This window comes from Orbicella faveolata, unplaced genomic scaffold, assembly GCF_042242905.1.
Source record: "Orbicella faveolata isolate gen_17 unplaced genomic scaffold, um_ofav_v1 contig_46, whole genome shotgun sequence".
NCBI classification, from domain to species: Eukaryota; Metazoa; Cnidaria; class Anthozoa; order Scleractinia; family Merulinidae; genus Orbicella; species Orbicella faveolata.
The window spans coordinates 5,876,191-5,895,740 of record NW_028301576.1 but is presented as its reverse complement, the minus strand read 5'-3'; the positions used below and the strand labels follow the sequence as shown (position 1 = coordinate 5,895,740).

General features: G+C 39.2%; 2 protein-coding genes across 3 annotated transcripts; one reads left to right on the top strand and one right to left on the bottom strand.

The window, feature by feature from the left end:
• Positions 1–1,793: 1,793 nt before the first annotated feature.
• LOC110063814 (uncharacterized protein KIAA2013 homolog) lies at positions 1,794–14,372 on the bottom strand. Its single transcript, XM_089278478.1, has 15 exons — positions 14,201–14,372; positions 13,041–13,150; positions 12,598–12,720; positions 11,877–12,014; positions 10,632–10,690; positions 9,982–10,074; positions 9,388–9,461; positions 8,646–8,789; positions 7,690–7,804; positions 7,196–7,267; positions 6,384–6,583; positions 5,531–5,643; positions 4,642–4,915; positions 3,338–3,462; positions 1,794–2,827 (listed from the first exon to the last, which is right to left on the bottom strand). The coding sequence occupies exons 1-15, from the start codon at positions 14,272–14,274 to the stop codon at positions 2,661–2,663; spliced, it is 1,881 nt and encodes a 626-aa protein (XP_089134604.1). The 5' UTR covers positions 14,275–14,372; the 3' UTR covers positions 1,794–2,660.
• Positions 14,373–14,451: 79 nt separating this feature from the next.
• Positions 14,452–19,512, top strand: LOC110063813 (putative GTP-binding protein 6). 2 transcript variants are annotated; one of them, XM_089278482.1, is made up of 6 exons: positions 14,456–15,254; positions 16,040–16,281; positions 16,821–17,029; positions 17,604–17,749; positions 18,383–18,559; positions 19,288–19,512. In XM_089278482.1, the coding sequence occupies exons 1-6, from the start codon at positions 14,545–14,547 to the stop codon at positions 19,412–19,414; spliced, it is 1,611 nt and encodes a 536-aa protein (XP_089134608.1). In that variant the 5' UTR covers positions 14,456–14,544; the 3' UTR covers positions 19,415–19,512. The 2 variants fall into 2 exon arrangements, with proteins under 2 accessions (XP_089134609.1, XP_089134608.1); XM_089278483.1 differs by lacking the exon at positions 19,288–19,512 and having other exon boundaries at positions 14,452–15,254; positions 18,354–18,553.
• The last annotated feature ends 38 nt before the right edge of the window (positions 19,513–19,550 follow it).

Here is a 19,550-nt window from a genome sequence, read left to right as displayed (position 1 = left end):
GATTAATTACAGCACTGAAATACACCAGTTGATGCACCAATCACATTTGAGGAAATTGTAATTGTTATGACTAACTTCGTAACTCTAGTGAAAATAGGTTTTAGCAACAGAATATTATCGTTTGCGTGTGTTCAGTTTGCCAGGTTAAATACAGAAAATATCCATTCATTTGTGTCCAAATTTGTTTCATTATGGTCTCATTAACACCAATATGACCTTCATTTGCACGTGAGGAACGTTCAAGAAAAACATTTACATATGTATTAACATTCAAAATCATCAAAAGATAAACAATACTTTCCTTTGACATTCATAGGCTGTAAATGTATTTTCATTTTTGTCGAAATAAAATTCGTTGTCACGAAACGACAATCATTTATACTTTTGAACAACCTTTTTCAACAAAAGACTTTCATAACAGAATTTGCACGAGAACTCACAATCAATTGCATTATTATACAACCAGTATCAGTGAAGGTGACAATCTTTAGTACGTTGAAACAGACATTATACCGTATTTTCACCTAACAAACAATAGCTCATTAGCGTAATTCTTTTGAACAGAGATATCGCGCCCAATTTTCCTCGAAATTTCATTATAGAACTAGGGACCGTATGCACCTTTTTTAAATCGTATTTTCACAATCCTCCCCCTGCAGATATAAATTCATCCTCTTACGAACCTTTTGCGTGCAACTTAGAGGGCGCAATACAGTATACATGTGATAAAGTGACAGTTAGATTTCCCCACATGTACAAATGCCACGAAGACATAGAATCCCATTTGAACACAGCAAAAGGATAATCAGAGCCTAAGTGTGGACAATGGCATCGTTTCATACAAACATATTTGCCACGATGCCTCAATAGTAAGGCAATTGAGGGATAAATCGTTCAGCAAATTTGATATCCTCTCTTCCAAAAATAAATGTTATTATGGCTGTAATGTTTGTCTCACCCCACTTAAGATTGTCGCCTTCACGGATATGGTTGTATAATAATGCAATTAATTGTGAGTTCTCAGTTCTCCGTGTCTTGGCGCTGACCAAAAGACACGTGGGCTCTGAGAACGAAATTGCTTTTACAGGTAACTGATATCCAGCTCGATATCGCGCCATTTTGGCAGTCCGGTTGTTAGTCTTCCTCCGAACGTGTGGTGTGGTGTGGAGAGAAAGGGACGCGGGCTCAAAAAACGCCCTGAGATTGGATCTACCTGGGCATCATAAAAAAATAAACGGCACGCAATGCATGCAGAAGCGATGACGTTTGAAAATTGTTCCTAGGAGAAAGGGACGCGGGCTCAAAAAACGACTTGAGATTGGGTCTACCTGAGAATCAGACAGAGGGGGAAAAACTGATCCAGAAATTTGTAAAACTTGTTTAGGTAGCGCGGTGGACGCACAAAGTATAGAATACTGAAGACTTCAGTGAGGCTGGACTATTTTAACTGATAGGTACTTCACATATAAACATCATCAAAATCTTCTTTTCGAGACTTAAAACGTTTTCCTTGAATTAGTTGTTTATCCTGTTGTCTCAAGTTTTAAAGACTTCTCAACAAAATTTACGGACTACCGGTAAAAACTTGAGGAATTTCGAGAAAACATTACCTTTTTTTTTTCAAGGACTCTTCGAGGATGTCAATTTTTTATGTGAACCATGTTGTCTCCAGTCTGTGTTCAATATTGTTAAGGTCTCCATGTGACCGGTGAGGATAACTCGATGCTTTTGAAAACCGGAGCCAATAAGAAATGACTGCGAGGGTAGATTTGAACAATGATTCTTACAGAGCATTTCGAAAGTTCTTTGAGTTTTATTTATAAATATTTCCTAACAGATCACTACGTCTCCGACATTGTAAATACTGCTTAATTTATCTAGATTAAAACGACACAAGGAATGTTTATCCAACGTTCTAAAGGGCATTACACCATACTTATAAACACTATCCAAATGCATCTAACGATATTTCTGGATACCCCTCCCCCAACACCATTCAATTAAATGCTGTGAAGGTGCTGTGGTTCACGCAGTCTTAGAGGTAAAAAAAAATTGTTTGGGAGGACGAGGACTTTTTCCAGACGCTTGAAAATAGATTTTCACAGTGAAGTGTCTCAATACTTCTGTCGCCCGCCCGGTGAACTACGAGTTCTAGTAGGGTGCGTGATGCGGTAAGTGATATTCGTGAGAGAAGTTTGCGTCTCAATCCCACTGTGATTCATTTCGTAGGCGATGGACAAGCTCACTGACACATCGAAACGGTTTCGCAGTGTAATTAGCGCGGACAATTTCTTAAAATCATTCAGTTCCTTCATGTGAACTTCCACTGTAAGCTTATTTCAGATACCCATTTCCCCGGCCTTAGGGATATTATTTGCATATACATTCTTTTTACATATATCCTTTCTTGTAGGTCAGTAAAAGCTAAGCACCCATCAACCCCTTGCAGCCAAAAGACTCCATATTTTTCTTTATTAAAAAGTGGCCATTGTCTGCAAAAATCAAAAACAAACCTTAACATCATAACTAGTTACCGCCCCCGCCCATCCCTCGGATCCCCTTCCCCCCATTCCTGGGAGACACTTTGATTAGGACTGTGTTCCCTTATTCACGCAGCACTAATCTATATTCTCGCCAGAGTCATCTATATTTTCTTGATGTCAGCTCATGTAGATCTTCGATCGCACAATGTCCTTCTCTTTGAAGCACTCTGAATAAATTAGTTTGGCCAGGTAAAGATGAAAGCCAACGATTAAAAAGGCGATCGTAACCCAAAACTTTGCAGGCAGACCGGATCGGTGGTGAATGTGGTGGTTCTTGAGAGACTCTGTGGAGAAAACGAAACTCAAAGTCACGTCAAACTATGCATCGCAGAATCCCGCACGACACAATAATCTTAGACCGAGAGTTTCCTCAGTTATGCTGGTAAGCAATATGGGATCTCCGATCCTAATCGCAAACTGACGAGCGATTTCCGAATGTGCCGCAAGTGTTCTCGCAACTTTCTGAAAATCACGCCGGCTTATGACTGTTTCCATGGAAATGGTCCGCTAGCAAAATCCCGACCAAGAAAGAACCAATCAAAACGGTCGGATTTACCTCAATAATAATGATTAATTTTGAATTGCTCAAATATAGTGGGAGATTTCTCCTTCAGTCCAAACCCGTGGTTGTGGTTAACAAAGGACGGCGGAAGCAAGACAATCGAATTATCCCACGTTTAGAAATGATATTCGAGGCCAAAGAAAGACTGGTAGTTTGCAACCACGAGAGACTATGTTGGCTGTGATCTCCTTAGCATCAGTAAATACGAACAATTCTTGCAGGTTATTCTTACCTTCATGAGCATCTTTTATAAACACGTGTTTCCTGAGCTCGAGCAGCTCCGATTTGTTATGCGATATATAGAGCAGCGGTGTGACAGGCCTGGTCATGCGCACTGGGAAGGTCACTTCAGATTCACTGAAATCGAAAGTGACACAGTTATTGAAGAGAAAACAATAGTTTACGAAAGCAAAGCTACATAAACACTGTACTATGAACATTGAGTGGTTTTTGTCACTATTCTTGTTACACTAGTTCATGGCGTATATACCGTAAGTACTGTACTATACCAAGAGATTATGATTCATATTCTCTCGACTATACACAATAAGCGGTTTTTGTTCCAGTTTGGAGCAAATTCACATTCGCAAGGGTAGTGAGTCCATTTCATTTACCTAATTATTACGTGGTTGAGGCATAATCCTGTTTCTCGGGATCATAACAGAAGCGTAGCAACACTCTTAAGCTTGTAATTCTCTTCACTGTTAGCAGCTGTTATCGTTTTAGGGCTAGGGGCATTGTTTCTGTTGTTTGTTCTATTGTTCTCTCAAAGGGTAACAAGCCATTCATGTCAGACCTTACGAGAGCTGCTACATCACCCGATCATAAACGCTCTCTCTGTTTCGTTTAGTTGAAGGATTATAGGTTAACTTGTCTAGATTAATAAATAGTTATTATATGGCTTGTGTTTGTAACCGATGTAACGTGCGCTCTGATTGGCTAATTCTAGGGCATTATTCTCCCGTTATGCCCACGGGCCGATAAAGTCATATAATAAACAACTTAGTAACCTCGAACGCTTGGTCTTTGGGGAAAGTCAATAAAGGATGTATGCATGTATCAACTTAAAAAATCAAAGGGGGAAAAAAATTAGTCGTCAGAAAGTGCTTTCAAGTAAATTATGGTCTCAACTGAGCGTCATAGAAGCAAAACCAAAATCATCAAATTGGCCAATCACAAAGGACATGGACAATCCAGTGAACCAATCAGTGGCGCGTAGCCCGGGAAAACGTGTTCGAGCATGTCACGGTTGGTTTGGGTTTAACTTCTTATTGGTTGAGAAAGTGGCGCGAGTTTTTTTTAACCAATCACTAAGCGTCGAAAAACAAAACCAACGGAAACGCGAATTTTTTCCACATTCAGGAGTAGATTGCTCTAATGGCAGAACAAAACTTATCAACTAGCAGCTTTGCTATTTATTGACTGACTGCTGTTCTCCACCTTTCCACGCAGACATTTTTGCGGCTTGTCACGAAATCTTTCTTAGTCACCAAATTTTCTATCCATTAAGATTGCGTGACAAGACAATCTACCCACCCGACTTCTACAGGGTCGTACTGACAGCCTGCCTCGCACGCATACAGAGGAGTCTTCCCTCCCTTGACCGGTTTAACTAGCAGTTTCTCTGCATGCCCGGTTTCTTCATTCACCAGCACCGTGAGATAAATATCCATATCTTCATACAGGTGAATATGGCGGAAGACGATACTGGTGTGAAGCGAGGCGGGGTTAGCGGCGAATTCAAAGTGTCCAGCCGAGAACTGCAGGCCTCCAAAGCTAAGCGTGATTGCTTGGACAATGCCGATGACACCTTCAAGAAAAAAAAAAAAAGAAAAGAAAACGAAGAAAATATAAATAAAAATAAAATATATCTATCAACTGATCTCATCATGGTGTATGACAGATTTAGAAGAACAATTAAACCAAGGCACATTCACAAGACCTTCCAGACCCTCTATTAAACAAGCAAACTCCGGTTTCAGTAACAAGACGTGACTGAGAGTGTTGCACCCTCCCTCCTTCCTACTTGAAAAAGAGAAAAATGAAGAGAAAGCGAGGTTAAGTGTGTGATGGCACGGGATGATGCGGGACGGGATGGTATGAGACGAAGGGAACTGGACGGGTCGGAATGGGATGTTATAAATTCACCTCGGCGGAGACCACAACTCTAGCAGACAGCAAGCCTCAAAAACTACACTTGCGGAGCTCTCGCTTTGTATTCCGTCGACCATTGCTATCAGTCACGTCTCCTTTTCACTCCAGGAGAAAAAGTCCGGGGAGAAAATGAAAACGAGATTGACTACAGACAAACTATGCATCAATTTGACCGTACATAAGACAGAGCTGAGGGAAACACAGCGAAAACTTATCTACAAAATACAATGCCCCTCCCTCCCCATTAGGAAGCTCACAGGGCACGTGTTACCTGTTTTGACAAGTGCACTGCAGCCATTCTGCTCCAGTAACCTCTGCCACAACGCCGCCATTTTGGTAACACCAGCCTCGGTCCGGGGATTGGGCCAAAGTGATGCTGAGTGCCTGGAGTAGAAAATGCTTTTGTCTAGTTTGTCCACAGTATGACTCAGTTTCGTCTTTCTTATAATGTATGCAGTGTTTTATTTTTGCTCGCGCCCTTCAGGATGTTAGAGTGCGTGAACAGACTATTTTATCTTCTGTATCATAAAACAACAAACCGTGCAAAGAGTCAGTCTACCCTACGCGGGAGAAATTTGAAACCGCAAATTTATTTCGATTTTTTCGAAAACGCTCTTCAAACTGGAGGAATTTGAAAACGCTGCCTTTGCAGTTTAGTGTGGACGGAAAACATTTAGAAAACTGAGCTTTTCGAGAACGATGGCGTCACGATAATCACGTGATTTCTCTGCCTGATTTTCCCTCAAACGCAAATCCAAAATGACCGGTGATTGTTGCGTTTTCAAATTTATCCAGGTTAGTGTGGACGGATACCATTTGTGTGTTTTCAGAGCGAAAATTCCGTTTTCAAATTTCTCCGGGGTAGAGTGCACGAGACCTCAGACATGTGGCTAAATTACATGGGTAGTTTCTGAAAAAAATGCGTGATAAGTTGTCAGGCCTTAATTTTATAAGGAACAATAAATAAATAAATAAAAGGTGTAACTGAAACATTAAAGCACATAAATATGACCCTGGGAACAAATCGGCTGATCTTCAGAAATCTTCGACAGATCATCTAGACAGAAAAAAAGACAAACAAACAAACAAGCCAGCAATGACAGCGACAAACTTTTCACACTCACATAGTAGGTGGACCGCCAAAACAGTGATCAGGAATATGAAGGAGTTTCTCCATTTCATCTTTGTGTACTTGAGCGCTGGCACCATCATGAATGGGGGATGGAAATGATGACAGAACGTAATACATTGTGGTGTTGACCTCAAGACCGGACGGCGTATCTGGATCATGGTGAGGGTCTACAAACAGGCCTGTCTCGGACAGCTGGGCAATAAAACAACGTATCATTTCGTTAGTTGTCTGGGGACACCTCCCGGGAACTGGGGATATCCAAGGGTAATTCCCAGTTTTACCTGAGGTATTACATCACGTGATATTTACCCCTGTTATTTAATGCAGTTAAATGCAATTTAACGGAGTTAACAATAAGGAGCGCAAGTCTTGCCTTCGCAATCAGCGGCGATTAGATCTGCGCATGCGCCGGGATTCCACATGTTCTTGGGTCATAAGGCGTTGTAGTAGTTTTGCGTCGAGTCAGGGTTTTCCAGGAGTGTTAGGGTTTCAAGCGAGGGGACTCTTCTCAGAGGTTCTTCCCCCCCCCCCCCCCCCCCCTGTCCCTGCCTCTCCTTCCACTGTTTTATTAGTGTGATGGGTGCCTGCTTTCCCCCTTTCACGTGGAGACTCATGGCTGGGTTGCCAGGATTTGCCAGCCATGGGAGCGGTCTCCAACTAGAAGCTGGCTGCTCATAGTGGTATCTCCTGGATGCCTCAAGCACCCATTCACCACTTTGCGACGCAGTTGTTAATTTTAATTCAAGGGATTACACATCTCCAGATGTTGTCGGCAGTGCTATGCAGTACATGTCAGTGCTATACCTCTTTCCACGCTGTAGTGTGAGATTCCCTCAATGATTCAGGTTTGTCTAATGAGACAAGAGCTCTGAGTTCCTAAGTGATGAGAAAAAGTACAGTAAATAGTAATTAACTGATAAAGATTTCACAAAAGCACCGAAATTTACAACGTAGTAAAAATGTAATCCAATTGAAAGTTCGTACCGGAATAGTCACTTTTTGTTTCAAGCGAAAAACATGTCACTCTACCAACAAATAGAATATGTGATTGTCACTCCTTAAAATTAATTCTGGAAATTTAACCTTAGGCTTTCCTCTGAAGAAAAATTGTGATAATGAAACTTCCTAAGCGCATGTTCGAAAAGTACACCAAGATCTTTGTGAAAACATGTTTAGGAAGTAAGCATGAGTCAGTCCTACAAAACGCATAGGACACAAATGGTTTTTCAACTTTGAGTTCACTAGACCAGGTTAACAACAACAAAACAAAACGAAATTGACTACTCTTTACTCGATACCTTTTGTGCTTCCTCCTGCAGTTTTTCAATGTTTACAGGAGCAGGAGCAGGTTTGGTCACATGACCAAACAAACTTGAAGTGCGCACAACGGTCAAGTGACGCAAGATTCCAGTACTGAAATAGACGACAAACAACAAATTCATACTCAAACTAAACTGGAAAAATAAGATGGGAAAATGGTGCATGTTTTGGCACAGCCATTTTTTGACTGCTCCCTTTTGTTTCTCGCTCAACTCGATCTTTGTGTAGCTGTAACCTTTGGATACATTTCGGTCCTACGAATTTTTCCCGCTCTAGCTAAATGGTAAATGAGGCTGCTTGTAGTGTAGTTTAAATATAAAACCTACTGTAGGCTAAACGGAAACATATGTAAAAGGTCAAAAATGTTAAATGGAATACAGCCATACGTAAAAAATGCAATGCTAAATGGACTAAAACGTTTATGAACAAATTCGATCAAACAGGCACGTTAATTATGTTGCTAGCTAGAATATTCTTAGAGGCACTACAATACTAAAAAAAATTCTCTCGCATACGAAAATGTCAAGCACATTAACAAAATTTAAGTACATCAAATGGACAAAATTTGTCAACGAGACATGCCGCAACTACAATGTAGAATAAGGCAACAGTTTCTTTTGATCATCATGCAAAGAGCTATTCTACAATGAAAGGGTCACATATATTAAGCAATTTTTACGTTGTATGGAAACTGTTCTTTTGTTTATTACAAAACGTAAATAGGCTTAGGTGTTAAAATGCAGGTGGGGGGAGGGGGGGGGGGGTGGAGAGATCCGAAGTGAAGATAACCCCTTCCCTATATGAAGCGGGAGAGGAGTGTGTCCTCTCTTCATCGCATCCAATAAAGTGAGGCAGGATGTAAAGGAAAAGACCCAGTTTCCTCCATCCCTTAATCAGGCAGTGAGATTTTCCGTAGTATAAAATCCTCCCACACCTTTGTCCTTGCACAGTCATCTCACTTGGAACTCTTGAAGTCGCTACTGTTACGTTGATGTCACGTTCTGATTTATCAACATGGGCAACCTGCCCGTGGGAGAGGGTGTAGTGTGCTTTAGACGGGTCCATGGTTCTTTCAAAGCTGAAAGACAAAATACCTTGGATAAGGAGTGTCGCAAAACTGTATCTGTAACTGTAACTAGCTTAGAAAGTTTCTAAGTCCGGCACCTTCATAGTTTCCTTCATTTGTTTTGCTGATTTTTCTTATAATGTTCAGTAAACATGGACCACGTCAACGTGAACGCAACTGCGAATGCAAAGAGAAATGCAGCCAAACGCTAACGAAACGCAAACGAAACAAGAGCGCAAACGGGAACGAAACACGAGCACGAACGTTGGCACAAACACGAACATAAAGGCAAGAGCACACGTGAACGCAAAGGTGGATACAAACGCGAACGAAAAGTCGTCAACGCAAACGCCGACGCAAACAAGAATGCAAAAGCGAACGCAAACTTGGGCGTGACCACAAAAGCCCCTCAGGGGAGTGTTCAATGAAGTCTCATCTCTCATCTTTTTCTTGGCTAGTTTAATGCGAATTGACCACTACGGTGAAAGGAAGCAAGCATGAACCTAAACACAAAGAAAGAGTTGACACCCATGTCATCTCGCTCTGATTACATTAAAAGTAGGTGCTTGAAAACTATTTAAATTCAAGAGACAATCAGCAAGGCAATTACCTTAAACTTTTAGTTGTTGAACCTTTCCAAGAGTTTGCTCCTTCATGAGCCAGTAAAACTTTGATTCCAGCATGCTGAAAATCAAGGGTCGTCATAACCAGTAAGATTAGTAAAACCAAACTGTTTAGTGTGTTGTATTATATTTCAAAAAAATGCATCTATACTATATTGACTTTGATCATGAAATCTGACTTTTAAAAAATTAAATATAAAAAATAATTTCAACAGTCATGAATAATATACCAAACAAAGCACTTTATGATATCTGACTCTAAGGGAAACAGGGAAATCAACGCTAATCTAATTTTGTATATCTTTCTTCTTCTTCAACAAATTTCGCTACAGCTGCCTAATTCAAAAATGTCTTGAATTAAACTGCTGTTAGGGAGGTACTGTTACTAAGTTTTGTTCACCCTGGGAGTTACATGCAAACAGTTTTGAGGGGTGTGGCATGATTCGTTCTTGTCCAAAAGAAAATGGCCTTAAACTTAGTAGTACCTGTACTAACAATTTTTTTTCTGAAGAAATGACAATCAATTACATTTGTATTGGTCACACAATTTTTAAAAACAAAATATTGCTCTGTATACAAACCCCATGGTTGACGACCACAACTTCTTGGACTAAGATAGAGGACTTAGTCCGATGGGCATACACCACATTCTCGATGATGATACAGCCGTGGCTCTGTAAACAAGAATTCAGTTAAAGAAGAATGATGAGAATAAAGAGCTTTTAATTAGGAAGTGCAACTCAGAAGAAGAATGGCATCTGGAACCTTCCTGGCAACTGGGTCAGAAAATTTAACAGACATGTTCAATTTACATTTCCATCTAACTGGACAATCATTCTTACTAGTTTAATTGTACAGAGTCACTTAAAAGTAACCTCTCCTTGAATTTGAACTATGTCAAAAACTCTAGTATACAGTTTGGTGTTCTAAAGAAAGAATCCTCTTCATATGGTGCAAAAGAATTCACCTTTTTACAGTGTACATGTGTACAAATGTAAACACGGTCTTTAACATGAAGAACCCTGACTCTGTAGTCAGCAAAAAAAAGCATGGAAAAGTGTCAAGTGTTCATGGTTTGAGTGGCCTCACTGCAACAGATCTTCTCAAATAAAAACTAAAATTATTAAAGGACAAAATTGGAGGAGTATTATCACAAAATTTACCCTTGGCTGATCAACGAAACTGGTTACGTACAGTGATCATGTTAAATTTACCCTCTTATTGTACTTACATAAGAGTATGTCTGCAGTTGATGAACCAATCCTTGCTTAAAATCGATAATTGTCGCTTCTGTTAATCAAAAGTAATAATAAATAAATAGTTGTGATCAAAATAATTTTAATAAGTGTTTGTACAAAACGAAATATACTAGGCTTTGGAGCATATTTGAAATTCATAATTTAGTAAACTATAATTTTTCACATTTGCAGTGCAATTTGTTTTATACAAGGAGGTACAGAGAATCTGGTCTTTGATCTTTTAAAATTTCCAACTAACTTCTGTCTAGCGTAATCTCTATCTAACAACTACTGGTTCTATTTCTTCCACTTGACTAAGAAATCACACATACTTAAATACCATTTTGGTAGCTATGTGTGGGCCACACAGGACAACTGACCTTGGAGGATTAAACATCCTTTTAGAACACTAACCCAAACACAGTCTGAGTTTCATGCGACTTTCAGATGCGAGCTACAAACTTCTTGAAGCGCACCAATAGAAACTAAAGTAAATAGGATCTTTAGTAAAAGATCCACACCAAAGCCAGCAGATGAACCCAAACATGATCATTGATGGGGTATTGTTTGGAGATTAAGTAAATTTTCTCTGTGTAAGCAGTTGGCACTAGCATCACAACACTAATGTGGTGGCTACAAAATGATACACAACTGATGATGGTGAACCAAAAATACTCAGTTCTGTGCTTATTGCTAGTTTGTGGCCCAGACTGCTACATACAAATTAAACAAAGTTAAAGTATCATAAGCAAAATTACTGTCAACACACAGTTCGGCGTGCAGCCTATCTGTGGGTAAATTGTACATGTATCCTGTTTACACAGTTTATTCATAATACATGCAAATACTTTGCGGACTGAGTTATTTTGAAAATTTGATAGTACTTGTCAAAGTTTACATCAAATTTCAAGGTTATCAGAACAGAAAACAAATAGGAAAGATTGTCTAGAACAGATTGAAAAGGATATTCAGGCCTGGCCAAATATTTTATTTTGCTTGACTCACATTTTTGTCTTCCTGTTTTTCCTTGTCAGTTGTGGAGTTTAATACAATCGGACCCCATTTATTTATTCCAACTTGGTTATTTCCAATGCCCTGTTATTTCAGTCTCAAAACCATTTCCCTCGAATTTGTCCTTCAGTTATTTACTATACAAAAAAAAAATTACTATTGCTATTTTTCGTTCCTCCTGAGAGCTGGAAATAGTGCAATTCAACTATCTAATATAATCACAGTACCTTTTGCCTTGGGTACATTGGCAGCTTTTGCTGTCACAAGAGGAGAGAATGGCAGCTTTAACCAGTTCATGTTAGGCTGGATTAAAGCAAGATGAAGAAAGGATCCGTCTGTTGCTACCACTCCTACATTTCCATTTCCTGTAGAGAGAAGGCATTGAAACAAAACACTGAAGCTTCTGATTCTTATGTCTATAAAGAGACTCTAATTTAAATTTACTTTGTACCTGTAATTCACCTGTTTCTAAGTTACCTTAATTTAAATTGTATTTTCAAACTGAGTACAGTGTATGTGTAGATACCAATTTTTTTATATCATTGTCATTTAACCAAAGTTACTGTTCCACTTAATCAAGATATGAGCATTTACACATGTAGTGATATCAAATTTTATATCAATTATACAAAATAATTCATACATCATCTTCCAATTTTTAGAACTTGTTAGCAAAACTCAAAATGTTTTACTGGGCAAATAGGACAGACAAGCGTGTACAGAAAATGTAGGCTATAGAAAACTTTGCCTGCTAAATAAAATTGTTAGCGGTGCAGACAAATACTACCATGTAGACCCCTCTTAAAGAGTCCATATTACATGTAGTTGCTTGTAAAAGGCCAACTCTGTTATTGCCAAGCTACAATTTATTATGGCTCTCAAATGTACATATGTATTTTATATATTAAAACGTATTCTACTAACAACCTTGTGCAACTACTTACTTACCAACAAAAGGTAAGTATGGATTTTCCAGTGCTTCTAAAGGCTTGTGAAAAATCACTACATCACCATCTGCAGTCCCTTGTTTCCACTTTACTAAGACATCACTTAGGCACACTTTATCATATGCTGAGAAAATAAGGCACAAGGATGCAATGATCAATAGATGTAGATTATTAATTATACTACATGTATACACAGAGAGATACAGGTACATGTATGCCCTATTTTAACCTTCTTTTTCGTTTTCCTTTCTTTCATACAGTCATGTACATACAACTGTATATAGGACACAAAAATATCCTCATGTCTTCCACAGAGAAATCTGAGCTGTACATTATTTTATAAATCTGCATGTATAATTATCTCTTGACCTAAAGTTCCAAGTGCATAGCAGACAAGCAAATTCAATTTACATTTGTTCTACTACTTGATACAATTAGACTTACCTGGTGATTCAGGTAGTTGGCCACGTCTATGACGAGGCATGAATCTTGATATGGTCCATATGAAAAGAACAGTAAACATGGCAATGCCAATTAAAGTGTTCCTACGTGATCTGTACAATAAACAGAGACATCTCTATTTAGTTATGATTTCTATAGCCATTGTTTTATCGCAACATAGTATAATGTACCCTATCTGTAGATAAAAATAGGGACCTTTACAGCTTAACGAGAGTTTGTTTAATTGGGAAACCCACTCGAAGTCAATCAAACTTACTTCGTTCTCTAAATGTCTGCAGACAAATGATACGATTTGCTGAAATGTTTCCAAAGAAAGCCTTGCAATGTTTCCTTTATTACAAAGTCTATGGGACTGCAGACCGCAGTAGCAGTAGTTTACAATACTTACCTAATTTCAAAGTCATCCACTATGGGACTGCGGACCGCGGTAGCAGTAGTTTACAATACCTACCTAATTACAAAGCCAAACACCACAGGACTGCAGACCGCGGTAGCTGTAGTTTACAATACTTACCTAATTTCAAAGTCAACCACTATGACACTGCGGACCACGGTAGCACTTCAGTTTAACACCGAGTCAATACATATTGACTCACTAGCCGAGTATGGACCAAGGACTACGGGAGCAGTAGATTTAAGGAGGGTGTGTGTGGCAGGGTATTCTGAAGTTGTTGCAATTCCTCACCAAAAACATTTTATTTCCCATGTCAACAAGATTTAGCACTGCTACTAATTAGGGGCACCTAACTGAGTTAACATCATAAAGACTAATTGCAATATAATGATTAGAATATAAAGGAACTTTCATACTGAAATTTCTACATAAGCTTACATGTAAACCTATTATACGTTGCAGTTTCCGCATACAACATGTGCAAATTGTACTTCTCTAATAATAACATCAAAGATCAAAACAAAAACAAAAACAAAAAAAAAAGATTAAAATCATAGCTTTTCAGGACCAAACTCATAAACTTTACATTCTTTGTTGACGATTATTCCAACATGTAATTAACAAACAACAACTACTTGTTATGTGAAATTACCACATACATGACTTTTTGAATGCAATTTTTGCAGTACGCTTATATACCTCATTTCTAAAATAACCCTTTAAATCACTCGTGATTGAAAAAGCCTACCTCACAAGGGTGAGAAAAGCCAGTCTTCCTTTCATCCATGTTACACAATTTCCAATATTTGATACTACCCACATATGAAAACAGTGAATTCATGAATTTTCAAGAATTAAAACAGTTCGGCCTTTTTGGCGCCATCTTGGCAGCTGCAGTTACCTGCTTGACAGCGGATTATGCCAAAGAGGTAATGCGCGAACGTATGTTCTAAGTATTAGACGCTGACCAAAAAAGATACCAGTGATGGTTCCCAGATCTCCTCATTCTGTGATTAAGAACGCCTTGCTTGTTGTATGGAGGTTTTGTTTTGATACTCGCTAACTCCTTGTCTTATTGACTAAATGGTGTAAATGAGTACTTTTAGGACTGCCTACCTTGGTAAAAGGTATTTAGTTTTCTGCACTCAAGGAACACGATGGCTGCGCTCATTTACCGTTGAGTGTTCCCGGGCACGTTCGCCATGGGATCGTTTTGTTCTCCCTTCGCGTTTTGGCGGGGTCACTTTATCAAGGTGTTTTTCTAAACACAGCAAAGACACTTCAGCTTCACACGATGAGGATGAAGATCACCCAGAGAGCACGGAAATTTTGCAGACGCTTCGAGCTGACCACCACTACCACCACGACAAATACGCGGGGAAACTACACGAAGTTTTCGTCTTGGAACCCAATTTTAAATGGGGAAAGAATCGCTTTCGGAATGTTACAAACGAGCACAGGTTGGATGAGGCGTGTGCCCTAGTCGAGTCGATAGAAAACTGGAAGGTTGTGGGTAAAAGTATAGAATCCGTCAGAAAAATGGATGGAAAGACGTTTTTCGGAAAAGGAAAGATCGAGGAGTTGACTGAGAAATTCCAAGAAATGAGAGAGTCGTCTACGCCACTTGAGAGTGTTTTTATCGATGTAGCTAGGCTTAACACAAGGCAACACAAGGAACTGGAAGACCTTTGGAATGTCAAGATATTTGACAGGTTTGGTATAGTGCTACAAATATTCAAGGAAAGGGCCAAAACTGCAGAGGCCAAGATTCAAGTGGAATTAGCAGAGCTGCCCTACATCAGGTAAACCCCTAATACTAACTACTACAAATTAACCGAGTGGGTCCATACAATGATATGGGTTATTGACCAAGCATGAGGTCAAGATGGCTGGATATTGGCCAAATTCTTTTTTGTGTGTGTTTGTAGGTTGACACTGAGTCAATGTCCATAAACTGGCAAAAAAAGAATGAGGCCAATATCTACCTGTAGCGATCTTGACCAAACAAGCTTGGTCCTTAATAGGCGAATCTTTGCTGACGTCATTGGTTACATTTTTCCTCATTAACATACAACTTTGCGCATAGAAGGCATCATGCTAGACACGATTTTACTACGAAAACTTAAAGAGCTTGTGAAACTTAGTAAGTGGTGAAATTTTTGGCTCTTTGGGTGTAATATTCAAGGAGAAATTGGCTTTCAAAAACATCAAAATTTCTGTGTGGCAAAAGCGTTAATGAGCTCATACATTCTTTGTAAAATTTTGAGCTTTCAAACCCACGTTGCACAAAAAGTATTCAATACATTGCACTCAAATTCCTTGGGACAGTTAATCGTGCTGTGCCCTTTCAATATTCAGTATTAATCTCTTTGTAGCTCCGTCAGAAACTGTATCGCTTATGGTAATGAGGCAAATATTGTACATGTAAACAAAGATTCTCCTATAGATCAATCCTTAAAGGACTTATTGTATGGCTTTTGGGATGAAATGGGTCAATGTTAGTATTTCTCCAATAGAAGGGCAAACTAGACAGAAAATATTTTGGAAATAATTTTTAGCATACATGTATTTTTCCAATATCTCACAGGTCAAGACTAGCACACGCAGGTGAAAATACTGGTGGAAGTTATGACCAGCAGAGAGGTGGAACACACACCAGAGGAGGATCTGGAGAAACACTCCTTGAGAAACAAAAGAGGATCATAGCTGAACGAGAACGAAAGCTAAAAAAGAAGCTAGATGTTATCAAAAAGCAACGTGAACAAGTCAGACATCATCGACATAAAAGGCATGTGCCAACTGTTGCAGTGGTAGGGTACACCAATGCAGGTACAGTGATTTACATACATGTAATAATCAAAATGCAGTTAAGAAATAGACAGTCATGCACATTGTTTATGGAATTTATGTGTACTTAACCTGTGATGTGAGTAATTGGAAGACAGGCAATTACCGTAGAACGTCACAAATTACTTGGCTCTTTTTACAGAAGGGAGCTACGATGTACAATCCATCCATCCTCATTTTTCCTCACTTACCCTAATTAGCCTGGGTGTTTTTTGTTTTTTTTTTTCTGAGGGGTGCTCTTTGTCCCCTCAGCTATGTATTTGTAAAAGTATTCTCTCATTCCAATATGGCATGTAAAGTATGTACATGTATACTGTAGTTAGACCCGCTTACTCTGTCTTACGATAAGCTACATGTAATTCATCTAATACATACTGCCTGTCTAAATGCTAGGCCTCACTTGCAAAGATGTCGAGACGGTAAGTGGTGAATGCTCGTCCAGTTTGCAGGCTACATGCATTATCTTGCAACTGTTGTCACTGTCAGAAAATTGTGTTTTTGTTTCTTGATCCATGTATAAGGTAAGACAACCCTCATAAAAGCATTGACAGATGAAGCCAAGATGCAGCCCGAAGACAGACTTTTTGCGACACTTGATGTGACGGCTCACCCAGGCAAACTCCCATCAGGGATGGTAGTACTGTTTCTTGACACTGTGGGATTTGTTTCTGATCTTCCTCCGGAACTTGTTGAGTCATTTTCTGCAACATTAGAAGATATTACAGATTCGGTAGGTTTTCTGATCAGATCAATTGCTCAGATTTTTGATCTAACAACTACTGAGTACATGTAGGTAGCTTCTAAAGTGATCCAGCTAAAATTAAATTAGATTACACAAAGCATTTAATAATGTTGTAATAAAAAGTATTTCTTCATGCCCTAATTAATTGCTGGACAATTGATAAGTTATGTACAGCGTGCATGTAACAGTCACGCATAAAGTTCTTGAGGGCCATGCAAAATTCAAGTGAAAGTGAATTTGACTTACCTACATGTAGTGATACTTGTACCTGTAGGCAAGGAATTCCAAATGAGAGAACCAGTAGTTAGTACTGAAATAAGAGTTCTTATTAATTAATTAATTACTATTTACCCACAGATTATATAAATAGCACAATATACATTAATATATTATTATTACATTATTATTATTATTATTATTATTATTATTATTATTATTATTATTATTATTATTATTGTTAGATTCTGGTAATTTCAGTCTGGAATGGCACCTACATTTATTTTAGGGAAGTCCAAATTTTCCAGCTGAAAAATTAATAAATGAACTATCCTTGTCTGTGTAGGATTTAGTTGTCCATGTGCGTGATATAAGCCATCCTGAATGTGAAGCACAACTGGAAGATGTCATGACAGTTCTTGAAAAGCAACTCAATATCAAGGCACCTCTGTTTGATAGCATGATTGAGGCACAGAATAAGATTGATCTTTGGTATGCATCACTAACTACAGATACAGTAATATTGTCCGCATGTCCCAGCTTACATGTATTTCTTGGAAATTTAGGTGGAGATATATAATCATGCACATGCAGTTGGTTGTTTAGTATTTGTGGAGGGCATGTTGACCGAACACTTTGTGCTGAGTTTTGGACTGAGCAGCCCAGGTTTAATCCTGCAGGGTCACCATCAGGGAATGAACTGTAATCCCGCAGTGCCTGCTGTCTCCTGCCAGATGTATAAATTAGTAGTGGGGAATTGTTGGGGCAACCTTTCAACATGCTGTGAGGTAGCCAGCGATGGACTAGCATCCCATCCAGGGGATGGTTAGAGCTGGGTTGCAATCGTCCTTGTGTGGACTTAAAGGTGCTATGTATAGTTTCATGATTCGCCCCATGTGCAAGGGCATTACTAAGTGCCTTTTTCTGTTTCTTACTGATTCAAACCAGGTGTAGTCCAGCAATCACAGTATAAGTTGTGCAGAAAGACAGAATATGCCAATGGATTTACTTGCACATGTATGCAGAAAATAGCGAGCATATGAATTGAACATATTGGATATTGTGTGTAATATAGTAACTTGTTTTTCTGCTCAAGGACCTTGCATACTGCCCTTTTCGTTGTAGTGACGAGAAAAGTCTGGAAGTAAAATCTGGTGTGCTGAGTGACAAACGTGTGAGCATCTCTTCTGTCAACAAGACAGGTCTGAATGAACTGCGTAGTAAGATTGAACAAGGAATTATGGCATCCACAGGAAGGCAGATAAAAAAACTTGTTTTTCCCCCTGATGGACCACAGCTCAGGTGAGATAAAAATAAAAGCTCATGAATACATGATGTATAACAGAAGTCGACGAATCCTCACCCTTTGGCTCAGTGGCCGACACATTATATGTGCCAATGAGCTATAATGGATTTGTGGGAGCCTTCCTACAGTTGTATGTCATTTCAGGGAAAACACTGAATTCCCCCCCCCCCCCCCCCGCCCCCCTCCCCTCCACCAAAAACAACCCGGACAAGCTCTATGACTAATTAGAAGCTTTCTACACAAGACGAATAACTGATAACTGACTGCAGTATGATGCACGTATCACCGTACCTTGGCAGTTAGACAGGATACATGTAAGACATCCTTCTTACTAACCGAGTTCGAGGTCCGTATTGTAAGTTACAGATCGAGATTTTTCTCTTGGGCTGTAACGACATGACGTTACAGTGACACGTGACGAAAACACGTGACAACCTGCGAGATGATGCGAGTTTATCAGGTGACTCTTCGCGTAAAGCATGCTAGGTAAATAGGTCATTTCCCAGTGCCTCAGTATCGAAACGAGTCTTCTTGCGAAATCATTTATATAAAAATCAGTTTCGCGTACAAGTTCATTTTTATGCAAATCAAGGACTCTTTTTGAAACAGGACTCGTTTTGAAACAGAGGCACAAGGTAACTCGGAAATGGCCTTTTGATAAGCTTTGTAGGCTGCTTGTTGATGAATACCTTTTCTTGTTTGTTTGTTCGTTTGCACGTTGTAGCTGGCTTTACCACGAGACAACAGTCCAGAACACAACAGCTGACGAGGAAGGAAATATTGTTGCAACCGTTGTCATGGACGAGACGGCCAGAAAGAAATACCAAGCAAAATTTGGGAAGCTAGATTAAATATCGGCATTTTTGTTTATGAATAATCCACAATACAAACCTAGACTGTCAAATGTACAAATAGTTAGAAATTCCTAATAAAAAAAGCTCAAAGCTGAGATGTCGTGATTGATTGATTTATAGCGGCTTGGCTTGT